The following is a 19,708-nucleotide window of genomic DNA, read 5'->3' as shown; positions in this document are numbered from 1 at the left end:
ACTAGTTTTTAACAAATGAAAAACATAAAAAAACTACGTTAAAAAAATGAAGAAGGGAGGAAAACAAAGAGAATGGAAAAAAAGAAAAAAAAAGTTAAAAGAACATAAAAGAAAAAAATTAAATTGCTCAAAATGAAAAAATATAAGGACCAATTGTATAATTTAACCTAAAATTTTCATTTGAAATGATGATTTAACATGCCATGTCAGCTTTCCGTTACACGTTAATGACAATTAACAGTTTAATGACTAAAATGTTAGAACATGATACCGTAAGTGACTAAAATGTAACATTTCAAACATAAGTGACTAAAATGTAACGTGAGACAAACAAAAGTGACTATTTTAACAGTTTACCCATTAATTTATTATCTAACCTAATATTTATATTTAAATTAAGTTAAATATTATTAGGATAATATTTCTTATGTTTTCATACTTATATATTATTTTTAAATAATTAAAAATTACAAAATCTAGTAGTAGATGATACATTATTATAATAGTATTTTTCTTCTGACATAAATTATTGAAAAAAACTTAATTCATGTCGGCACTTTTTTTAATAGAAAAAAATATTTAAAATTGAAATTCTAACTTCATTTAGATCGCCTTTCGTTTTCTAGAACTTATGCTCGAGCTTATATATATAACTTTCAAATTCTTCCAAATATTAGTCCAACCTTGCACATAAAAAAATAACCCATGGCCATGGACAGGCAAAAATGGTAAAATTGCATTAATTAATAGGATAATAAAATTATATTTTGATCTTCAAAAATTTATAATTTAATTCTCATTCTTAAAATTCTTTTTGAGTTTTTATCCTAGCCCATGAAAACAAGGCTTGAGAAAAAAATATCAGTATAGAATGACAACAAAGCTAGTAGAAATAAAACCTCAATCGTCTGTGTATCAAATAATAATTTCTTATCATAAAGTTATAAAATTTCTCTGATTTTTTTTTTGTTTTACATATATATATGTATGTATGGTAAACATACGTCTGCTGATTGTCCAATAACTTCCGTAGTGTTAGCTGAGGCTCAGCCAACTTTAATGGCGGTTTGTTGACCAGGTGTTTCTTTTCGGATACCCCTTTAGTTGAAGGAGGTTTCATTCTTTGATCTAAAAGAGAAACTCTCTTCTAAATTTGTAAACCCTCCCAAACCATGTCAAGCAGTGATGAGTGCAAACTCTATGATTGCAGCACTTCACTCCTCAATGTCACCGCCCCCAGCGGCTTCACCGTAGCCCAACGGCGTTGGCGCATTGCCTACATCAGGATATATTCGTCTCGTGTTATGCTTTCCCTTGCCGACAAGATCATATCCCAAAGGGCTACCCAACTCCCTTCTATGACCTCTCAGCAGTTTGATCATTATGTCGCCGAGTTTGATCATAAAATCAACCAAAAACGACTTGTGAAGACTGTGAAAGAGAAAGACTTGGTTTCTCTTAACCATCTCGGAGGGGTTGATGGCGTTGTTGATGCTCTTTGTACGAATTCTGAACATGGAATCCGAGACGATGAGCAAGAGGTTATAAAAAGGCAAGAGATGTTCGGTTTTAATAAGTATCATAAGCCACCTCCGAAAGGGTTATTATACTTCGTCTTGGAAGCTTTCAAGGATACAACAATTCTTATTCTCCTTGTATGTGCTGCTTTATCTCTAGGTTTTGGCATCAAAGAACATGGTGCCGAAGAAGGTTGGTACGAAGGAGGAAGTATCTTCGTTGCTGTCTTTCTCGTCATAGTTGTCTCTGCACTTAGTAACTTCAGACAGGAGACTCAATTTGATAAGTTATCAAAAATTAGTAACAATATCAAAGTTGAAGTTGTTAGAAGTGGTCGTCGGCAACAAATATCTATATTCGATCTCGTCGCTGGAGACGTTGTCTTCTTGAAGATCGGAGATCAAATTCCGGCAGATGGACTGTTCTTGGATGGACATTCACTGCAAGTGGATGAATCAAGCATGACGGGCGAGAGCGACCATGTGGAAGTTGATGCTTGCAGGAACCCTTTTCTTTCTTCTGGTTCTAAGGTAGTCGATGGATATGCTCGAATGCTTGTAGTATCAGTCGGAATGGATACTGCATGGGGTGAAATGATGAGTTCAATAACCAGTGATAAAAACGAGAGAACGCCGCTACAAGCTCGACTTGACAAACTGACCTCTTCCATCGGAAAGGTAGGTCTTGTGGTTGCCTTTCTAGTTCTTGCAGTCTTGTTAATTCGTTATTTCACTGGAAATACGAAAGATGACAATGGCCAGACAGAGTATCGTGGGAGTGAGACCGATGTAGACGATATCTTGAATGCAGTTGTTCGTATTATTGCTGCTGCAGTAACGATTGTGGTCGTGGCTATCCCAGAAGGTCTACCATTGGCTGTCACTCTTACACTTGCTTACTCGATGAAAAGAATGATGGCTGATCAAGCAATGGTTCGAAAACTTTCAGCTTGTGAAACAATGGGCTCGGCTACAATCATTTGTACGGACAAAACTGGCACCTTGACATTGAATCAGATGAAAGTTACCCAGTTTTGGCTCGGCCAAGAGTCCGTTGAAGAAGATCTTGCCAAAAAAATTGCCCCAAGTGTTCTTGAATTATTCTACCAAGGAGTTGGATTGAACACAACTGGTAGTGTCTGCAAACCTGTCTCGGGATCCCTTCCCGAGTTTTCAGGCAGTCCAACCGAGAAGGCAATTCTGTCTTGGGGTGTCCTAGGCTTGGATATGAATATTGAAAAGCTGAAGCAACAATACAGCATTCTCCACGTTGAAACCTTCAACTCGGAGAAAAAGCGTAGCGGGGTATCAGTTCAGAAAAAGGCTGATGAAATGGTACACATACATTGGAAAGGAGCTGCAGAGATGATTGTAGCCATGTGTTCACAATATTATGAAAGCAATGGGACCATACGGTCGATGAACGAAGACGGAAGGGACAGAATCGAAACCATAATCCAAAGCATGGCAGCCAGTAGTCTACGATGCATTGCTTTTGCTCATAAGCAAGTTTTGAAAGGAGAGACAGAAGATGGTGATGATCAAAGCAGAAAGACGAATCGTGGAATAAAAGAAGATGGTTTAACCTTGCTTGGGATAGTTGGTTTAAAGGATCCATGTCGGCCAGGGGTCAAGAAAGCTGTGCAGGCTTGCCAATCTGCAGGGGTGAGCATCAAAATGATTACTGGAGACAACATGTTCACAGCTAAAGCTATAGCTACAGAATGTGGAATTCTAGGACCAGATTACCAGCAAGGAAGTGGAGAAGTAGTTGAAGGGATCGAGTTTCGAAATTACGCACCTGATGAGAGAATGGAGAAGGTAGAAAAGATCCGGGTGATGGCAAGGTCCTCACCATTTGACAAGCTTTTGATGGTACAGTGCTTGAAACAGAAAGGTCATGTGGTCGCGGTCACAGGGGATGGCACCAATGATGCTCCTGCACTAAAAGAAGCTGATATCGGACTTTCAATGGGCATTCAAGGCACTGAGGTAGCCAAGGAGAGCTCGGACATTGTCATCTTAGATGACAATTTTAGCTCAGTTGCCACAGTTTTAAGGTGGGGAAGATGTGTTTACAATAACATACAAAAATTCATTCAATTTCAACTTACCGTAAATGTCGCAGCTCTCGTGATCAACTTCATTGCAGCAGTTTCAGCCGGTGAGGTTCCGTTGACTACGGTTCAACTGCTATGGGTGAACCTCATCATGGATACATTAGGTGCTCTAGCACTTGCAACGGATAGGCCAACTAATGAACTCATGGAGAAGCCACCGGTCGGTCGAACCGAACCCCTAATTACCAATATCATGTGGAGGAATCTCTTAGCTCAAGCCTTATACCAGATAGCTATTCTCTTGATCTTACAATTCAGGGGCGAATCAATAGTCAACGTGCCTGAGACGGTAAAGGACACACTGATATTCAATACTTTCGTTCTATGCCAAGTTTTTAACGAGTTCAATGCAAGGAAGTTGGAGAAGCAAAATGTTTTCGAAGGCATTCTTAAGAACCGATTATTTCTCGGGATTATTGGAGTAACCATCGTTCTTCAGGTGGTTATGGTGGAATTCTTGAAGAAGTTTGCAGATACAGAGCAGTTGAAACTATGGCAATGGGGAGTTTGTATATTACTTGCAGCATTTTCATGGCCAATTGCTTGGTTTGTGAAGCTTATACCTGTTTCCAACACACCCTTCTTCAGTTACCTCAAGAGATTGAGAATCATATACACCATTGTTAAGCGACCTATCAACCACCAGAAACCTTAGGCCCGACTGGCTAGAACAGGATGTTGAATAAGATAAGGCTGCAAAAGAATGAGCAAGTTGAACTGTTTAGAATCACGCTAATGATGTATGTACGTAGCAAACAAGGCCAAGAGAGTCCGATCTGATCTGACCCGATACTGATTCTACATTTAATATACTTTTGATCCTTGCTTTTTCTTGAACTCTTTTACAACAAGAGTTCATATATGGCACAAGCATTCCACAACTAGCTAAGCAACTTCGGAACACGAAAATTCTACTTCACTCGGATGGCCTGTTTTAACACTTCGCCAGCAGTTGTTATATGAATGATAAGGCCTATATGTATATGTATATGTATATGTATATGTATATGTATATGTATATGTATATATATGTATGTATGTCTATATGTATATAATTTGTACTTGTAAAAGGAAAGTTCCATATATGTATCTAACTAAGAGGGTCTTCAAGAATTCCACTACTTGTCAAGCTTGTAATATTAACATCCTACAGAACAACTAGAACAGCTTAAGGGCTGCAACAATCTTATGTAGAAGTCTACAGTCTCCATTGATGCTTTAAGAACCAAATGCCAATGTTTTCACCAAAGGATGGTCAGTTAGCTATGTCCAAGGATGATCATATCCTATACCCATGTCGAACACGAGTGCCAAAAACGGGTACTTCAAAAAATAATAATAAATCAAAGCAACATAGAGAGTTTGATCTAAAAAATCTAATATAAACAAAATGACTGACCTGAATTCAGATTTCATCACATGAAGAACTATATTATTCGAATTCTTTATTTTTCTTAAAGCACTTTTGTTAGATACATTCATATTTAAAGACAAGAATATGATCCTCTAAATAGAGACATTAAAATTCATTTTGAACATACCACCCAAGCAGGATAACATAGATATGAGCTATAATGCTTTAAATATATGAAAAAACTGCAAATTAATTTATTCTACGCAAATCGAATACATACCATAGCTGACACTCTAACGAAGTAACCTTAGAAACCGGCATTTGACAGTAATGGTGAGGGAACATTCAACATGTCAGAATGCAGCAGTAAGTGAATTTGGTCATGGGATCTTTGCCTAAAGAAATTTTTAAAAAAGAAAACATCAGCCATAGGTTTAACTTGACATTTTCACAATTAAGCAAAAGGAAATAAAAATGGAGAGAAATGAGGAATCAAAATTGAAAAGGAAGAAGAAGCAGCAGCAATAGCATTTGCCGTAAAGAAGCACTTTTTGTTCTGCCCAGATAACTTGTTAAAATACCAAACAGTAGCTTAAAAACCCAGCCAAATCAAGCTTAAGCTGTTATAAGCTCGGGCTTGATTCAGAATTCAAGATTTTGAGCTAAACATTTACATTTCAAGCTCTATTTTTTTTTTGTTTTTTGTTTTTTTTTGTAATTGAATCTTTTTAATAGGTTAAATTCTGCTATCAGTCTTTGTACTTTTCAAAAGTTATGGATTTAGTCCTTATACTTTAATTTGATTAATTTTTGGTCCTCACACTTTTAGAATTTGAAAATTTTAATCTTGATCCAAACAATAGTAGTTAAATCAATTTAGTTAAATTCAATTATTAGTCATATATTATGTGTAGATTTAGCCCATGTTCTCTAATTGGATCCTTCTAACTCTCTTGAATTTTAAAATTTCAGTCTTGATACAAATGACAATTGTTAATCCTGAATTTTTAATGAGTAATATGTGGAAATAATAAACTAACATGGCATTACACATATGTTAATATATGTTTACTACATCAGATTTGAAATTAGCAGAACTTGATAAATTTAACAGTTATCATTCGATGAGGACTGGAATTTTAAAGTTTAAAAAATATATGCACTAAAAACGACCAAATTAAAATACAAGAATTAAATTCATAACTTTCGCAAAGTATAGAGACTAATAACAGAATTTAACCCTTTTAATACTAATTAAAGAACAATCAAATTCAACCTTTAAAATACTAGATAACACTTGTCAAGGTCAATTTTAAAACAATCCAAAGTCTCAAAGTTTCTCTTCGTCCAAACCGAACAATTTATAAAGACAAGTGTCTGATTCACACGTTATTTAGGATGATGAAACTTGATTAATAATCATTGAATTTTAGGAATTAAGTTTAGTGTTTACATTTTTAATACAAATAAACAAATATGTTACAATGAAAGAAGGAAAAAGAGATTTACAAATACAAGATTCAAACCTTAAACTTTATGGCACAATTTAATCCATGCAAATTTGCCACTTAATGTCACTAAAAATGGAATACCAAAATAATCATGCATGTTGTAATGGTATAAACCTATGCCTTGGTCCACAATAACCATGCCCAAGCACTTGTCTCCCGTTATTTTCTTTTTTTCCTGATATACAACTTCATTTGACGCTAGGCAATTCCATATCTATTTACATTCAAAAATACCAGTAGAGTGATATATTTTCAAAAGCAATATCCTCCACTGTCAAAATTACAACAAATTCATCACCCTATTTCCCGCCTTCACAACGGAGAGCTCAAGCTGCCAGGCAAATGGCTTGTAATTTTCAACATTTATATAGAAGATTGGGAGAAATTTCCCATCCTCTCTCTCTCTTTCTCTTATAAAGTTACCTGGCCAGCCCTGTTGTCTCGGTTTTCCTTTTCATGTTACCATGGACAGAGAGAGAACCACAGCTTCTCTCGCAACAAATGCATTGGACAGAACTGGTAGCTGGTCCTATAGCTGAAAAGTACATGATGATTGTTTTAATGGTATCACCCCAGATTCTTAAAAGATTTTAAGTGCATATCTGGTAATGTCCACGAGAGCAAATGTCCATTGGAATCGCCACTCAGCAATTGCTTCAAGTCGGAAGTTACGTGAAGGGCAGTAACTGGCTGCGAATGAGACTTCAGTACTTTGTGGAGCACCAATCTGTATTCTGGTGGCTTACACAAATCCAATACTCCTGCTCCACTGCTTGCGGACTTGCCTTCAGTGTTCCCTTGCTCAGTGTGGTGAACCATATGCCAGACCTTAACGGCCCCACTCTGGTGACCTGTTACGTACCAGTTTGTATCCAGCCAATCCGAGAAGGTACAGCTTGTCACACAGTGTATAGTATCAGAAGGCAGCTGAGATGTGTTAATTACTGCTAGACAGTCCCCATTGATGCTCCACACAGAAAACAGAATTCCAGCAGCCGTCAAAATTTCACCAGTTAAATCATTCACATGGACTGCAGAAACTGGTACCGGGAAGTTGGGAAGCTGCCTAATGAATCCAAAGGAGCTCAGGTCCCATATGATAACGGTGCAATCATCCGATCCACTTACAATCAGCATATAAGGCTGACTGACATGAAGACGAGTGATTTTGGCTGTATGAGCACAAAGCACATTCTCCAAGAGCAACCGTATCGAGGCACGTGGCCCTTCCGTACTGATTCTCCAAACAGAAACTGAACCATCATCAGCACCAGTGACCAAAATTTGACCATCATGGCTAACACCAGCACACCGAATCTGGTTTCCCCAATGAAGATTCTCATGCGTTGAAAGGAGTCGGTCTTGGTCATAGCTTATAAATCTCAAGCTCCGATCAGGAAAACCCCATGCAACATATTTGGTAAATGTTCTAGGTTTTAGCAAAGTGTTTGCCCCAGCAACAAGAATCTTCTCATGGAAATTGGCAATCTGAGTAATGGAAGAAGAGCTTTTCCGTATTTCATGTGCAACAAGAAGTGTTGAATGCTTCAGCGGGTGAGGAGGAAGCTTTCTGTCAGACCGCCTTTTCGCATGGGGTTTGAGAAATAGTTGCTTAGGAGTCTGTCCGAAATGATTGATCTGAGCTAGAATAGAGGCTTTCATTAAAGGATCTGTAATTGCGTCTATGTCAACACTCCCTTCATATGTGTAGTGGTAGAAAACGTTGACAGCTTGTTCAGCCGCCTGTCAATTGCAGAATCACAAGCAGAACAATGGAAGATTTAAGACATATATTCTCGGAATGACATGGATTTAGGATTGACTCTATAGGGGGCAGTACGTAAAGTCAAACTATGAAGATAAAAGAGGGTTCGGAAAGGAGAGTATTGCCAACAAAATAAGACTTTTTTCATTCAAAAACAAAAAAGAGAAGATGCCACCAGCAATGACAGCTCATCCAGAAAGAATTACAGCAAATTATATTAGCAGGAAAATCATACCTCTGAAAACTTAAGAATTTTCGACACATTTCTCAAGTACGTGAGTGTGAGTGTTATGGTGAGTAGCAATTATTAGAAAATTCAAGAAACATTGGTCAAATAATGCTTCACGGAGAATATGCCATTACCAACCTTTCCCCTTTGTTTATATCCAAAAATGAGGTCTATCCAATGGTGCAGATTTTCTGAGACAAAATCAGATTCTAGAGCTTCTCTGTGCCTCCGGATGAACTCCCTAGCACTGCCGTTGGCCCAAGGAGGTAGGAGAACATTACCAACCTGGGAAAAACAAACAGATACACTGGAAATGAGAATTCTGTCTTGATGAAATTTTACTACATCATCGTATCAAACAATATATTAAGGATCATATTACACAACTCAAACTTTAAATTTTAATCAAGTTAGACCTTTTCACCAGACTGTTTCTCCCCCAAGTCAAAACTACATCTATTTTCCAAAAACTCAGGCATGTAGTAAAATTCTGGAATCAGTTCTTTCACATCTGACGTGTTACCCTTCCCAGAAGCACTCAACCAAGTTTCCCTTATGCTATTGAAAAGACGATCAGCATGATCAAACTGGCCACCCTGTAGCTTCTGATTTTCCGCACTGAATGGCGGTAAGCGAATCAGAAAATAAAGAACAATGCCAGCACTAGAGTAATGAGAACCATAATGAAATTTTGGGACCTCTGGATCATCCCAGCCCTCGTATCTGAAAAATAACAAGAATACTGGAATGTTTAGCAGTAATATAGGCATACAATTTAATACATTCATTTTAGACCATGTTAAACAAACAAGCCTCACATGATATGATTGTACATAAAACAGAAAGCATTCAGAGTATAATTATTCATCTATGTGGCACACACTACACGTGTGACAAAGATAGGCATTTATGAAACACTTTCTCTTTTAATTAAAAAGGATTTATAGTAAATATTAACATTGACCTTATCTTAAATTCCTGTTCCCCTTCTGGTGTCTGGCATCCCATAGGTTTGTCAAGTTTGCGGAAGGTTTTGGGATCTGACAAGTCCAGATTTTCACTCTCATAATCAGCAAGAACCCATGGAAAGACTGGGTATTGGGTAAGATCACTGTATCCACGTCCGGCCAAGGTATTGAGATGCATGAGGTACTGGAAATTGGTGATTTCTCCATTTTGCCACCTCTTTGAGAAAGAATTGGCCATTATTTTAAAAATAACAGAGCCCTCATTGCTTTCCTGTTTTGTAGATCCTGATATGGTAGTGTCCAACCTTATGCAAGGAAAAAAAACTACCAAGTTAACCTTCTCCAAAATTCAGAAGATAAGCAAAACAAACACTTTAATATTGAAGCATAAGCACACCAAAGGATAGTATATTCAAAGAAAATTGGACAAAAGGTAAATGATTAGGTCAAGTTAAACAGCAAATAAATTTGGAGTAAACAGAAAGACACATGCATATACATGTGTGTGTGTGTGTGTGTGTGTGTGTGTGTGTTCTTCAGTATCATGATATCACAGCTCATTTTTGGAAATCAGTTAATGCACACCATAAAAAGCAAAATTAAAGGGAAAAAGACAATAAATTGTTTGGAAGTTACATACATGCTGTTCCTAGGTAGATTCATTCCAACCAAATTTTTGAATACTTCATCTCTCTCTCTTTTGTGAAACACCAGGAGATCATTACATCCATCCATGCTGAATAACTCAACAGCAACAGGACGTAGCTGGTAATCTCGCTTCAGAAGTTCATGAACATTATCAAGCTTCCACATACGCCAAGGATGAGGTAAATTACCACTGCTACTCACTTTCTCCTTTCCCCATGCACCGCCATTGTAGGCCCAGGCCCTTCCCCCTACTAATGTCTTCGGTGCCGTGGCCCAAGATGAAGTTGATTTTGATTGGAAAGTCATACTGTCCTTCGTTACACCCAACGCCCGATCAATAACAGAGAGATCATCTTCAAATTCCTTCTCACATATGCACGCAGAATCATCAATGTAAAAGTTCTCTATTACATACAAACAAAGTTCCCCTATAAGAAATATGCCATCATGTTTATCAAGTCCTACCACTCGCTCACAGTTATATCTGAACCGTATCTTTTCACGAGGTTCCAGATAAGGCCTGACTAAATATTCACCATTATCATGCAGTTCCTTATCTAATTTATCCTCTGTAGCTTTGACTTCATCAGTTTTAATAAACTGCATAGGAGATCCGTATTCAGATTTTCCAGGTATGCTTTCTGATAGAGGGACGGAGACTGCACTAGATTTTCCACCAAATTCAACGGCTGAGTGAAGACTAGCTTCATTTACACTGCTAGCTGTGTCATCAATCCAGTCATTTCTAACAGAAGTTGCATCCTTCGCATCACCTGCCTCTTTGTACAATGGTTCATCATATAGCTCAGTGTCAACACCATTCTGCTTAGAACTATCATCCAAGGGATTGAATATTGCTTCAGAATCAGAATCATAAGGACCATCCTCATGTTTGCCTTTGGAGAGCTCAGCCTCAGCTAATTCCAACTGCCCATCAAGAACATTTTGGATACTATTGATTCTACAGCGCTCAAGCTTTTTACGCATCCTATAAGGACCCTCAATGGGGCAAAGTTGCCATTCAGGTTCTTCAGGCACAGCGGATTTATGGATTGGGAATATTCCCCGTTCATGTACAAGTTGTTGGAGATGGGTTTGCCATTCACTTTCAGCATGGAGAACCCATCCATACTTCTCCTGACGGACAACTCTCAGTTCGGTGGACATTGTATCACGAACCACTTCCAATGCATATCTCCTTTCATTCACTTGCTCCCGGTGTTTTAGGTCTAACCTTGAAGTATCTCGTGATCTTCTACCCATTTCCCTCTTACGACGACCCTCAATGCCTTTAATTCTTATCCCAGGAAATTTTGCAGAGACAGCAATATGCTGCATCCACATTATTGCTGCAGATTGCTCCACTACTTTATTTACTATATGTTCAGAGCTCTGAAACCAGTCAAAGAAAGCAGATAAACTTCCAGTCAACAATTTGTCAAACCCACCATGCAGTACATCTAGATGCTGTCCTTGGTTAGGTTTAGAGACAAGCAAGTCTTCCAGAGAAGCTTTTCGATGAACCAATAAATACTTAACCACATCGATTGCCATGTTCTGTACATTTTGCCTTTGGTCACAAAGAAGAGAAATTAAATTTACACAAAGACAGCTATTAAGTTCAGGATCAAGATTGCTTGGACAGAATATGACTTGTCGATGAGCAACTAATAACTGCAAAACATAGCAGATATCAATCCCTGAATCTTCTTTCGAAGAGCTCGTGGGTGTTGGTTTCTTGGGTTCCATAAGCAGACCCAAGGAGGAAAGAAGATCATCTTCTCCTATGGTAACCAAGAATGATGGTAAGAAGCAGTAGAGTATCATCCTATTTGTGTTCTTCAGAATTGAATGTACATAAGCATCAAGTTGTCTGCTTCCTCTTGTGATAGACAAAAGACCCTTGCCAGCAGGAGCTGCTTCTTCAACACGACCATCTTTGTTTGCTAATTGCAACATTGATAATAAGAATTCTAGAGTTTTCAGTACACTACCAGGTTGGGGAAAAGCACCCATGTAAACACGGTCAACAATCATCGAGCATAAAGCATCTAAGTTTGAGGACCATTTGGTCTTGTCTAGCTTTTTCTCATCTTCTTCGTCATCACGCAAGAGACGTCTTTCAACAAAATTCATTAGTCTGCCGAGAAATAAACCTTGGAAAACCAACACAGATTCAGCTTCAACATATAGTGGAACCATTTCCAAGAGGCTCTCCACAACTTGTGCGGCTTTAATTTGCTCTGTCAAAAAGTCTGCCAGCACCTCAGCCATAAAATCCAACATAGCAGATGCCCCAGCAGAACAAGGGCCACCACTGTAACTAGAATCATCCACTTCAAGAAGCAGCTTTGAACTGACAGAAAAAGTTGTATTTGCAGATGTTGGCCCTGAACCAGCCTTCAAGTCTGAGGATTGATCAGAAGCACTAAAAGACATAGAAGACTCCATGGAAGGTGCAGCAATTATGGGATTTTTGGATTCACTATGGTTTGCACTTGACCATGAAGTTGCAGAAATAACAGGAGATGAAGAGGGCGTGAGGGAGATTTTGGAATTGGATTTCTCAGATAAACTAGGAGAATCTGGAATAGCAAGCGATACAGAACCCTGGGAATCTGGTGGTTGAATAGCCAGATTGTCTTTGATACCATTGAAGCCGAAATCATTTGTGCTTGAAGCAGCAGAAACCTGATCCGCACTATCACCATCTGCTCCCTGAATAACTTGGACATCTTCCTGGAACGATTTCTCCAATTCCTTCTGGGATGTACTAGGCTTCATCACTTCTTTATATTCAGCTGGGATATTCGAAGAAATAGGCATTTCTTCAGAGATTGAACTGACCTGTGCTTGAGGGAAGCTTCCAGCACTGATAGTAGTCTTTGCAGGCTGTTCCTGCTCCGCAACAAAGCTAGAGAATGTGTTTTGTGAAATATCATCATCACAATCATTCAAAATCTTCTCTTCTGTCTTTGCAGAGAGCTCTCTTGCCATCTTCACTGCGTGAACAGACCTGGAAGACAAAATACAAACTGAAATAAGATTACTTGCGAATCAAATTAAGCATTATATGCATAATGATCATTATGCAAATGTTAGACTTGCAATTAAAGCAAACAAATAATTTAGGCATAAAAGAGGAATGCTCTCACAACAAACCTAACACAAGAAAAATAGAGATCAACACAGCTTTCTAGAAACTCTGCTCGTCTGCAAACAGCAGAGAAGGTAGGGCACATCTTTGCCAAATCAACCAAGAATCTCAGAACCGAGGTAGCAGTAGCAGGAGCAGATGCCTCGCCAGCCATTAAACGTGCTGCATATGTCTTGTGCATGAGAGCTTCACCCTGCAACTCCCCGGCCATGTCTGCATTTTCCTCCACCAGTTCCGCAACAAGTTGGGAAAGATTTCCAGTTTGGCTGGCAAGTATTGACTGCCAGCTCAGCCTATCAAAGGTGGATTTTGCCATAGCAATTATAGATTCCAATACTTCCACAAATTTCAACTCCACATGGCCTACATCACTTGGCATTAGCGCATGAAAATCCAGCATACGGACTTCTGGCAATCTTGGATAAACAGGCTTCCCAAATATGAGGCAGAACAAGATATAATATATATCAGGGCAATCATATACACTTGGAAGCACATGCATCAGACCTTGATAACCTCCACTTGTGCGAAATTTAAGAACGAAAGTGGGAGAAGAAGCCAGACACACACCAAGAAGAGTCATAATCCATCTCATACTTGTAGGATGAACAGCTCCATCAAGAAAATATGTTATTATTTTAGAGGAGACAATTCTATGCCACTGTTCAAGCATCTCTTCTGATTTGATGGTTACTTGAAGATCAATAAGCATCTCCAAAAGCATATTCCTAACGATCACATGCTTTCCCATAGACTCTCGCATTATTTGATGCTGCGGTTTCAGCTCAGGTGGATCAAATGTCATAATAACAAACCTAACAACATTTTCTAGTTCAGAAGGCAGGAACCCATCTTCCAGTATGACCCCAAGGAGTGAAACTAATTTTTCCAAAACAGGTACTTCAACATCACCACGCTGCAAAGTTGCCAGTAAATGTTGAACAAGGTTGATTTGGCGAAGAACTGTAAGGTTGTGATTCCTGTACCAATGCATAGACACAAGATGCTCTAGAAAATTTAACAGTGCAATTTGAATGGAAACCTGGGCAGTTACCCACAGTGTCCAGTCCAACAAAATATGTTCCACCATATCTGCATTTGACAAGACAATGCAGTTTGAAGTTTCCTCTGGGATATCAGGATTTTCCAGCTCTGAAATATGACTGAATGAATCTTTTGGGGCAGTGAAATAATCCATCTCAACATGAGATCCAACTGAAGATGTTTCATCCTGGAACTTTGAGAAATTAAGATCCTCAAAGCTAGTTTCATGGATAGTTGCAGTAGGTGATGTAAAAGTTTGAGTACGTTCCAATTTTTTTGGTTCAGAAAACGAAGCTTCACAAGCAGCAATCTGGAAAAATATCTCAAGACACTGCATATCAAATAATGACATCCTTCGGTGCAGGAATAGTGCTAGTAAATGGTATCCCCTGTGTGTTTGCATGTCTCTTACATTTTGAGGATTGTGATGAAGTGCACAGGCAAGCAATGAAAGGGCCATATGGAGCATATCCCTGGTGTCAGTAGCCTGAACTAGGGCCAAAATGACAGCCATCCCACCAATAGGGCGGATTGTATCACCAATCACACATTGCCTACAAATATAAATATCCCCGTGAAGATGCCCAAAACGTGGTATACCTGCATAGATAACAAAATGACGAGCAATTCAGCTAAGATGAAATTTTCATGACAATTGGACACAAAAGAGAAAATAATATTCACCTCCAATGGGAGAAGCAGCAGTTGACTGGGGATCAACCAGATTGATCATGAAAGATGTCCCAGATGATTGAACAGCCTCAGTATATGTTCCATCAAATGCAAATATGAGTTTTTTACCATACAGCTGAAACGAAAGGTTTCGTATTCTGTCCAAATTCCAAACAATCCCACTTCCATCAGCCTTAGAGTCGCCCTGCTTACTTGTACCGTCAATCTTCTGTGTGCCAAGAGTTAAAGACAAGTCGATATCTAATGAATCTAAAATAGCCATGCTACCACCACCACAAGCCTGGTTGGGGACAAAACGAAGAATATCTGCATCATGGAAAAGCCCTCTATATGCTCTACCAAGGATGTACATGAAACAAATAGCACCTGGCATGAGCACTTCATCAAAAAGATAGCAAGAGCGGAGTCTCCATGTCAAGTCACTATCCCTTGCACAAGTAACTAGCGTTCCAATAGTTGCCAGCAAAGGTTTTCCGATGGGAGAGGGTGAATATCCTAATTTTCCCGTGTGCCTGAGTTTCCCATCAAGATAAACATAAGCAACACTAGCTTGGAATAGTCCAGCAAGAGCATTTGGTTTGCTATGAACAACGGCAAGGTGATGCCACCGACCTTCTTCCAGTTCTAATCCAGAAAATGACAAAGAGCAAGAATTGCTGGTAGAGAGGGTAAGAACACCATCCTCTTGGAGATAAAGCTCCGCAAAGAATGTATTCTCATCATTTAATGCACTAACAGAAAATATCTGGAGATTATGTTGGTTATGATGCTGCCTATTTGAGCCACTTTTCCTCTTTGAAGAACCAACTTTGGCAGGATCAGTTTCTTTTGCTTGTTTTCTCAAAAAGTTTTGAAACTGAAACCAACAAACAAATGAATAACCAGCAGTGGGAGGCCAAGATCTTTCTCCCAGAGACACCTGAACAGAAGCATGCCCTACCTTGCTCATGTCCATCTCAACAAATGAAGCCAAAGAAACATTTTCCAAGGCCATATCTTCCATGAGAATTAACCTCTCCATCATATCAATAATTGCAAGACCACATTTCATCCGCCTCATTTGCAGAATACATCTCACAAGTGCTCGGAGTTCAGATGTGGACAATCTGACACCAGAAACACAAATTTCATTTCAGAAATAATATTAAACGATCAAAACTCACATCAATCAAGGAAGTAAAGTTATTCCTAGAGGTGACCACAAGGCCTACCTATATGCCCCCAAAACCTCTACAATCTTCAAAGCACAAGAGAGTAGCGGTGATGAACTTGAAAGGAAGGAGTGAATCATCTCCAGTAGAAGTTCAACACAACCTAATTGCATTGGAAAAGCAATTAGTAAAATCAATGTCTAACATGGAAAGGGCAAAAAGGATATAGTATATTCTATCTCACCAGCAGAAGTGAGATTCTCCTGATTGAAGGGACCAGAATGAGCAAGCTTCCCTATGAGGTCCAGCACTTCTAACTGCACCTTAGAAGTAAAAAGCAACAGTGAACGAATCAGAACTTTAACAGCACCAGCGTTGTATACTCTTCCCTTATCAAGATTAACCAAGCCAGACGGAGTGGTAAAAAGAAAACCAGTAGAATCATTCCCAGCCACATCTGCTGACATGACACCCTCTGATGTCATGAAAGGTGGAAGAACAATTTCAAGAGCAAGTTCCAACAATAAATGTATCACTTGCTTCTCATGATCCACACACAGCAAGCCAGATTCAGAGAGAAGATAATAAAATGTATGTGATGATATAATAGCATGCAATTTTGTCCTATTAATGGCATTACCACACACCCCAGCTGTCATAAGGCGCAATAAATACGTGAACAGTTTGATGTAAACTAATAAAGAAGATTCTTCTGAGAGTCTTTCATCACCCTGAAAACTATGAAGGGTGGTCAGCAGAAGAGAAAATGCAGTGGCATCACCAAAGACTCTCTGAGCTGCATTATTTACTCCCAAAATGCGCCACAAGGCTCCCATCACATCACATTTTGCATCACTTGGAAGCTTGTACGGGTATCCTGAAACACTTGTAACCATTCCACTCTTCAAAACTTCAACAAGTACTCCTAATTCTTCGGGATGTTCCTGGATAGAAACAAGCATCCAACTTTGGGTGAAAAAAGCAAAATAACAGCTCCACATATGCAGTTCACTCAGGTAAAATGTAAAAAGGAGAGAAGAAAAGTATTATTGGATATAAGATATATCCAAAATTAAACTGATCAAACTGAAGAAGACACATCTTAATATACCTGCATGGTATCTTCAGTGATCAAACATGACAATGTCCGGAGGACCCCAGGACGATGAATATTGGAGACCAGGAAGGGAAGAATAATGGTCACACCATTTGAAGATCGGAATGAAGCTTGGTTGGCTTCAGCTTTCTTTAGTAATGAAACCATGCAATCCCAGGCAACAGTAACTGTACTGTCAACTTCAAAAATACGAAATTTCTCTGAATTAGATTCCATAAGCTTTGGTGAAGCAATAATAACATCCTTATTGTCCAAGTTTTTCTTGAGAGATTTCCTCTCCAACGGGCCATCATGACCTCCATGTTGGTCTGGACCCAAAAGAAACTTATGGTGCCCCAAGTCATCTAACAGCACCTCCAAGACACCTACTTCTCGTAGGACTCTCTTGTATTGTTGATCAAAGGACAGGAGCTTTACAAAAAAAGAAAGGATCGTGAGCTTTAATTCTGATGTGATTGGTTGCTGTAATAAGCAACATAGAGACAGCAGTTCTTGCTCAGGAATACAATTTACCACAGTCACAGCATATTCAAGAATTTTCAAAATTATCTCTTGCAAAGAATAAGGAAATCCAGCCATATTTAAGATAAAGAGAGGAACAGTCCTCAGTTGCTGGCACAACATATAGTTTTCAAGATGACTTGAAAATATTTTAAACATTCTGTTTAGCACTTCTGCCTGCAGATCCCTGCTGTCTGCTTTGAGAAAAAGGTCCTGCAACATCTGAATAGCTTCAAGGTCTTTAACTTTATTATTTCCCAGTTCCCAAATTTCATCACCAAGCCTGTCAATAGATGGTGTTCGGCTTCTGCTATGGCCACTGGCCTTGGTGTGAGAATATTTAAAATCTTTGTCTTCAGCTGGACCTGTTTGAGCTAGGCTAACAAGAACGTCAAGTAGCCTACTCAAAGTGGGAGAGAGATGTTCAGAAGATGGGTTCTCTTTTCCCCTGAAATCGTTTTCTTGTACAACATCAAAAGCTTGAGCACTATTTGGACTACTATCTTCGTCATCCTGATGCTCCAAATGAATAGATTCAATGCCTTGATTTTGTGGCATTGAGGACAGAACTAGAGCAAATTGAACAAAGAAGTGATAACCATGGGCATTATGTATATCTTCCCTAAGCCTGATACCACCAGCCTCTACAAGTCAAAGTTGCAAGATATCAGCAATAACACAAGACAAGGAAAATAAAGAATCATCAAATAGAAAAACAGCTAAAACAATAACTGACTCAAAAGTCAAGACCACAGAACTTATGATACATTAACAAAATCCGTTCACTAATCATTGTCTTCTTAAAATTTTATAATTCAACAAGGGGAATTTAAGAACCAATAACCTGGTCTATAGGACAATTCCACACATTGAAGTAACAAGTCCACAATCCCAACAGTATAGGCAGGGTCCCCACAATCTGGATTAAAATCTTTCACAGCCATTAGAAGAACTTTGATCTGCACAGATGAACAGCATGTGAAACAAATGTAGGACATATTTGAGCAATGACAAGGCAAAAGGAAATAATAGATAAGAGATACTTGGAAAATTAGATTGCTAAAAGAAAAAAACACAAAATGACAAAGCATGGTTGTGTGGTGAGCATAAGAGATTTACATTGCGAACTAAAGGTAAACTTAGGCTTCAAAAGACATGCCTTAACTAGTGTCTTAAATGCAGAAAGGCAGATGATATACACCAGGCCCCAGGTGAGATGAATTTGGACTGTTTCCATCTATAGATCATATAAAAGAATCCACATAAAGCAAAAATAGAAAAGAAACTTCACACTCGGTGCAAAGGCTCCTCAAAGTAAATCTCTCTCTCTCTCACATAGTTCACTCACGCCATCTTATCAAAAACTCCGTTCAAGTGCAGAACAGAGTAACAAATGAACCAAAGCCATCATCTAAGATATCACGATCAAGAAATTCTCCATATCATTTCATAAAATTTATGCAATAAGGTGCAGCTATAAAACAGTAAGCATGCAATAAGAGAATGACATTTAAGCACTATACTACTGAAAGTCTGAAACCATGCACATAAGGTTCAGAAAGGAAGTAGCCAAAGAGAAAGAGATAGGCCTCCAACTGTAAGATCTTCTCAAGAGAGAAGGACATTTTCAAATAGTTAATGAAGGTTTAACTCCTTAAGTTCTATAAAGTCCTGTGATTAAATAGGCCACAACAACAATGGCAGTTGATCCAGTATTATTATTTTGCCCAGAAGGTATCTCTCCAATGAGTCAATGTCTGCACCATTAAACTGAAAAGAAGCCAACTAACAAGGAAGCTTAAACTCTAAAGCAATGAAGTAGCTACTTGATTGAATTATCATCATTACAGGACTCGAGTTTGATGTCCAGAGGAAACACTTGAGGAAGCATTATATTGTTTTATATGCACAATTCCACATTATTTTAATACTC

General features: G+C 38.6%; 2 protein-coding genes across 3 annotated transcripts in view; one reads left to right on the top strand and one right to left on the bottom strand.

The window, feature by feature from the left end:
• Positions 1-839: 839 nt before the first annotated feature.
• Positions 840-4,980, top strand: LOC121220231 (calcium-transporting ATPase 12, plasma membrane-type). Its single transcript, XM_041099646.1, has one exon. The coding sequence runs from the start codon at positions 1,173-1,175 to the stop codon at positions 4,290-4,292; it is 3,120 nt and encodes a 1,039-aa protein (XP_040955580.1). The 5' UTR covers positions 840-1,172; the 3' UTR covers positions 4,293-4,980.
• Positions 4,981-6,399: 1,419 nt separating this feature from the next.
• Positions 6,400-19,708, bottom strand: part of LOC107961023 (protein SPIRRIG) — a 20,171-nt gene continuing 6,862 nt past the window's right edge. Inside the window, exons 9-19 of one of the 2 annotated variants that reach the window (XM_016897272.2) lie at positions 18,620-18,734; positions 17,269-18,419; positions 16,402-17,101; positions 16,218-16,320; positions 14,998-16,112; positions 13,275-14,913; positions 10,105-13,128; positions 9,461-9,769; positions 8,913-9,219; positions 8,635-8,781; positions 6,400-8,245 (exon numbers count right to left, since the gene is read on the bottom strand). In XM_016897272.2, coding sequence (XP_016752761.2) covers positions 7,070-8,245; positions 8,635-8,781; positions 8,913-9,219; positions 9,461-9,769; positions 10,105-13,128; positions 13,275-14,913; positions 14,998-16,112; positions 16,218-16,320; positions 16,402-17,101; positions 17,269-18,419; positions 18,620-18,734 — 9,786 coding nt within the window. In that variant the 3' untranslated portion in view covers positions 6,400-7,069. Of the gene's footprint in view, positions 8,246-8,634; positions 8,782-8,912; positions 9,220-9,460; positions 9,770-10,104; positions 13,129-13,274; positions 14,914-14,997; positions 16,113-16,217; positions 16,321-16,401; positions 17,102-17,268; positions 18,420-18,619; positions 18,735-19,708 lie in introns of those variants that run through there. The other variant, XM_016897279.2, reaches the window with a different exon arrangement.

Source organism: Gossypium hirsutum, chromosome D08 (assembly GCF_007990345.1).
Source record: "Gossypium hirsutum isolate 1008001.06 chromosome D08, Gossypium_hirsutum_v2.1, whole genome shotgun sequence".
Lineage (NCBI taxonomy): Eukaryota > Viridiplantae > Streptophyta > Magnoliopsida > Malvales > Malvaceae > Gossypium > Gossypium hirsutum.
Note: the sequence above shows the minus strand (reverse complement) of the source record. Positions and strands in the feature narration are given on the sequence as shown.